At 27.3% G+C, this 6,105-nt stretch overlaps 1 protein-coding gene across 2 annotated transcripts in view; it reads left to right on the top strand.

Annotated features, from left to right (window-relative positions):
• LOC107487183 (patatin-like protein 2) overlaps positions 1 to 4,523 on the top strand; it is a 64,099-nt gene extending 59,576 nt beyond the window's left edge. For both annotated transcript variants that reach the window (XM_052262013.1, XM_052262014.1), the window contains 5 exons: positions 1,063 to 1,422; positions 2,024 to 2,182; positions 3,460 to 3,798; positions 3,913 to 4,088; positions 4,172 to 4,523. In XM_052262013.1, the coding sequence (XP_052117973.1) occupies positions 1,063 to 1,422; positions 2,024 to 2,182; positions 3,460 to 3,798; positions 3,913 to 4,088; positions 4,172 to 4,238 (1,101 nt within the window). In that variant the 3' untranslated portion in view covers positions 4,239 to 4,523. The remainder of the gene's footprint in view (positions 1 to 1,062; positions 1,423 to 2,023; positions 2,183 to 3,459; positions 3,799 to 3,912; positions 4,089 to 4,171) is intronic.
• Positions 4,524 to 6,105: the final 1,582 nt, after the last annotated feature.

Here is a 6,105-nt window from a genome sequence, read left to right as displayed (position 1 = left end):
ATATATATATATATATATGACTAATGAAAAAACAATTTGAAACAACTTATTTTTCACATATTTTTTACTTCTTTATTTAGATTTTATATTTAATATTTTAATATATATTTTATATTAGTAGTTAATTTTAATAAATTCTGATGTACACATACGTAGGAAGACGAAAACACTCTTGTCACTTGCAAGGAATTACAACTCATTCTAAAAGACAAAAAAAAGACAAATAAATCCACTTAAAAGATAAACTCACTGTTTGAACATCATATTTTGATAAAATCGTACCCTTTGCGGTATTAATTGCCTATTTTTCGCAAATTTGATAGTACAAAAAAATGTAAAAAAACACACCCTATCGGTACTGGATGATCTGAGGTATTCAAGAACTATTAGGAACTCAATATTTGGAAATTCTCAAAGTCATTGATAAAAAGAGTGTTTACCTAATATATCAAACTGAAGACCAATAGCATCAATATTTAGAAACAATTAGTGACAGAATTATACAAGTGATTTTAGTAGGATGAACCCTCCATACATGTCATGAACTTGGTAAGAGTGAAATAGAAGCACGAAAAATAATTGGTGATATTTATCAAAAGATATAGAGATCTAATCTTATTTTGTATGGACATTCTTACAGAATCTCAATTGGTGTATAGATGTATTAAATATGTGGAATAAAGATTACACATTTATTTTTCAATCCCGCTACGTTACCAACAACATATCTGCCAATTTCTATTAACTCTTGTTTATAATTATATTTAATAGAAGTGTCTTTTGTAAATGTATATAATAAATATGTCATTGTTATGACTGTGTCTAATGAAAGTGTCTTTATATATATTTTCTGGATGTATCTCTTTATACATATATTTAAAATATAATAATTAATTATTATTGATAATAAATTGCCAAATAATAGATTAATATCCTATACTTTTTTTAAAATTATAAAAATTAACTACTCCAATATTTTTAACTGTTTACTGCTTAGCTATATTTTTTTGTTTTGTTTTAGATAACAACATACTGACCTAGATATCTGTAATTTATATATAGAAACTTGATGGAGAGCAGGCAAGAATTGCAGACTATTTTGATGTGATTGCAGGAACAAGCACTGGTGGTCTTATTGCAGCAATGTTGGGTGCTCCAGATGACAATGCAACCAACCCTCGTCCAAAATATAATACTGATGATATAAAAAATTTTTATATCAACGAAGGTCCCATAATTTTCACTCCTCCTGAAAAGCCTCATGATATCACCACTCCTGGGCCAATATATGATGGAAAAGTTTTACACGAAATTGTGAAAGAAGGATTAGGGTCAACTCGATTAGTTCAAGCGTGGACCAATCTTGTGATTCCAACCTTTGATATATTACGACTTAGTCCTGTTATTTTCTCAAAGTATAAGGTGCTGATTATATATAATCTATATTTTTCTAAGATTAAAGTATGTTTTTGTCCTCAACGATTTGGGATAAGTCTCAATGTTATTTTTAATATTTCAATCGTCTTATTTAAATTTCTAACGTTTTAAAACTGACTCAATATTATTCTGCCGTTAGAGATTCGTTAACAGAATTGACGGCGGGACAAAATTGAGACAATTTTTAAAATGTTAGAGACTTAAATAGAACGAAAACGTTAGGATAAAAATGATACATAATAATTTTATTCTTTAATAATATCAATTTTTTACCATACATAGTATTCAATTATTTTTTAATCACATCTAAGTAAATTACACTTAATCATATTACTTTTATTTTAAATAAATTTTGTCACGCCGTCAATTCTGTTAACAGATCTCTAATGGTAGGACAATATTAAATTAATTTTGAAATATTAGAAACTTAATTAAGACTGTTGAAATGTTAGAAAAAACTTTGGGACTTACCCCAAACGTTAGGGACAAAATCGACACTTTACTCTTTTTCTAATAATCTAGAAAGAGGAAATAAAATTAAAAATAATGTTAAATAGAGTTTGTTGATGAATCGTGATACGTGCAGGCTCAAGAAGATGAATTCAAATACTTGAATGGACTTCTATCAGATATAAGCATATCAACTTCAGCTGCACCTGTTTATTTTCCAGCACATTGTTTTACCTCTGAAGATGGTAACACAGAATTCAATATGACTGACGGTGCTACAGCGGCCGGTAGTCCGGTAAATTAAATCATTATAGTTTGTATTTTCTAAATTATATAGCTTAAAATTAATTCTTATGAATAAATTAAAATCATTCTATACTCATTCATATATTTCTTCCTATTGGCTTAAATTTATGAAAAAAGTGATATTATTATCAAAATTTTTATATTAGAAAACTTCAGAGTTTGAGATAAACTCCAAAAAAAAGCATAAACCAAATAAAAAAAATAAGAGGTATACAAAAATAAGAACAAACCTCAAAAAATTATTTTTATTTAAAAGAGTGTATTAAAAATATATAACTATTTATATAATCTCTCATCTCAATTTAAATTTTTAGAAGAAGTAATATTACGATGGATGTCACTTAGATAAAAATGTCAAAAATATTTTTTTTAATATATTTTTTAAAAATTAAAATTTAACACATATAATCAATTAAACTGTTTTTTTATTAAAATTAGGCCTGACAAATCAATTTAACCAAAAAATTAATTTTTGAAAATTCTAAATCCTAATCCTATAACGACAAAGAAGAAAAATGCTAGAATTTAGAATTCTCAAAATTAATATATATAATAAGAGTATTTTAACTATTTTCTATAATAGAAGTGATGTAGTTATTTTTTATAAAAAATAATATTAATTTAGACCGATTTAAAATTTGATTCACAATTTTTTTTGTCAAATTAATTTTTCTAGCCTAATTTTGACAAAAATAACATAATTTAATCAATTATATGTGTTAAATTTTAATTATTAAAAAACATCTTTACAAAATTCGTTTTAAACATTTTTATCAGAATGACTCCTATTACTATACATTCATCTACTTAAATACAGCTAATAATATGAGCTAATTAAGAGTAATAGTGGTTCGTCGTACAAACTTACACTAGCATAACATTAAGAGTGTGTATGGTTCAAATATTATTTTATTACTCAAATTTCATTTTTACGGAAATCAAATATATCCAAGGAGAATGTGGGAATTAAAATGATCGTATTTTGATTTCCTAAAATAAAACTTGGTTGAGAATAGCTTTTTAAATTTTGAACCAAACATGAGAATACGATATTCCCATCTTAAAATTCTTAACAATTACTTATAATTTTCCCAATCACACACACCTTAAGAATTTCTTGCTTTCAATATACTTAATAAACCTTGATAAACTGAACTTTGATAGACTCAACTAAGGAATATTCATTTGTGCCAATTTATATAAAAACTTTAGGTGCATTATTATTTCTAAAGACAACATTATGTATGTATAATATATTCTTGTCAGGTATTGGTGGCTCTGAGTGAATTAGGACAAGAGCAAATGAAACATCCAGAATTATACCCAATGATGGATACAGCAGACGACTGCTCCAATATTCTACTGTTGTCTCTGGGTTGTGGAGTTCAACCACCGGCGACTGCGCCGGGATGGACCGTTGACGCAGTAAATCAATGGAATCAAATAGCATGGATGGCTGACCTTGATTTTTCAACGAATCCGCCTACATTAAAAAGACTCCCTGCATTGGAAATTACCGGTGCTGCAACAACAGATGTAGTGGAGTATTATGCTTATAGTGTCTTTAAAGCTCGTCACGCTGAGCGTAATTACCTTCGAGTTCAGGTACATTCAGTTTTATATATGAATTTAAATGAAAAAGGAAAAATAGGAACTAACTAATTTTATAATGTATTGCTTTTATAATTAGATAAACAATAACATTATATATTATTGCAGACGGATGTTCTGACCCCAGATATGGATAAGGGGGACAATGCAGACCCGGATAACTTGAACAATCTGGTGAATATTGCGAATAAGATGATAGATGAAAATGTTAAAAAGATCAATCCAGTAACCTTCCAACTCGAACCCATCGATAATACTACTACGTATCAACAGGAGCTTATACGGTAATTAATATACATACATAAAGATAGTTACGTTGTTTTTGAATATGAATAATACTAATTATTCTTTAATTTATTGCATGTAGCTATGCTAAGCTTCTGTCCGAAGAGAGGAAGGGTCGAATCGCTAAATTGGGATCCAAGAAATATTAGTGTTGAATTCATGGAGCAACTGTCGCAGCAACGTCAATAATCATCATCGTCTTGTTTGAATTATATTTCCTTTCGATTTGTGTGTGCATGCAGTTAGATATATATGCCTTTCCTATGTAGAACAGTACAAGGGTATAAGGTCAAGAATAAATAACCAACGGGATTTGGGTTTCTACAACCCGTTGGGTAATGGGTCTTGTATGTGTGCTATAATAATTAATGAATAATGTTGCTTTACTATTCTAAGAATCAATAAAATGATGATGAGTTAATCTTGTACCTCAATTGAATTTTTAGAACAATTTTTTACTTTCTTCCAAAGGAAACAAAAGGATCCATACTATCTAAAATAACCATATTTTAGAGTTCATCAAAGATCGAATTCTTAACCTTTCGGATCTAGCGTTTGAATACCATGTCATGATACTACTCATCCCAAAAAATTCAGTTGATAAGAAAAAGTAACACTAATGGTTATATCTCTAATACTCCATAAACTTCTATTATACACATTGTATAAATATTTCATTAGCTTTTCATAATTTTTCAAAAAAAAAAGTAATTATAATCAAATCGATCATATCAGAAAGATAAAAAAAATAGTTAGATAAAATAAATTCTGGTTGTTTTTAGCTAATTTATTTTTGTTACTAAATATTTTAGTAATCAAATATGGAATAAGAATCTTTTTCATTATAAAATCTATCGCCTATGAGGGATTTTGAGAGTTTAGAGTAGGACGAGGTACTAAGATTTGCGGTGCTGAGGGGTGAGGGTGAATGAATAATGGGCTTCAGCTCATTATACACAACTTACACACACTGTAGAATTCTTAAACTAGATTAGCCTTAAAATAAGAATCGAACCCAGTGTAACATTAATCTTAACGTGCCATCTAAACTAGGCTTCAAGCTGTCAATTTCATTTTGTTATCTGATTAATGTCAATATATGTTACCCTTTCTTATATTCTCTTTTTTTTTTTTCTGTCACGATTATAATCTGATTTTTTTTATCATGGATGATTATGTTTTGTATATTCTTTTTTGGTCAGGAAATTGTATTTTGATTTTTTTTGGACGGGTTGGGTAACCAAACCCAACAGATAACCAAGCCCATAATAAGACACAAACTGAACAGCCAAAATATCTTGGACATGAATGGCCTCTAATAAAGCCCAAAAAACCCAGCTCCCATTAATGGGAGCCCAATTGAGCGAAATCTTGTCAGCGGGCTTTCATTTTTGACATTCTAATTCGTTCTACAACACGTCAAGGAAGTGAGAATATCGATTAAATACTTGGGGCTTATTTGGGTGAACTTCTAAAAAATTTTGTTTGAGTTATTTTTTTTTAAAAGATCTTATAAAAAAGTAAAAATAATTTTATGTTTAGATATCTCATACAAAAAGATCCTTTTATCTATTAATTATGTTTGGATATAACAATATAAAAAAACTTTTTTGTTTATTTATTACATGAAAAACATCTTTTTTTTTAAGAAAAAAGATCTTTTAAAAAAAGATATAAATTACAGCTTCTCAAAAAATATATTTTTATAATTTTTTTAGTATTTTTACTTTTACTATTCGAAATTTGCCAAACACACTAAAAAAAAAATTTCATTGATAAAATTAACATTAGTTAATATAAAAAATTTAAAATGGATTAAAGATAAAAATTTTTAAAAGTTAAAAAAAATATATATTTATAAAATAAAAAAAACACTTATTTTAATATCTTACAAAAAAAGAAAGTGAAATGTTCTCTATATTATTTGTCTATATAGTAAATGTACATTTCTTAACTTGTAGCAGCAATTAAGTTATTTTATTTTAATAACTTATTATTTCTAGTTATAATTGATAT

The sequence above is a fragment of the Arachis duranensis genome, chromosome 5, assembly GCF_000817695.3.
Source record: "Arachis duranensis cultivar V14167 chromosome 5, aradu.V14167.gnm2.J7QH, whole genome shotgun sequence".
Taxonomy (NCBI): domain Eukaryota; kingdom Viridiplantae; phylum Streptophyta; class Magnoliopsida; order Fabales; family Fabaceae; genus Arachis; species Arachis duranensis.
Note: the sequence above shows the minus strand (reverse complement) of the source record. Positions and strands in the feature narration are given on the sequence as shown.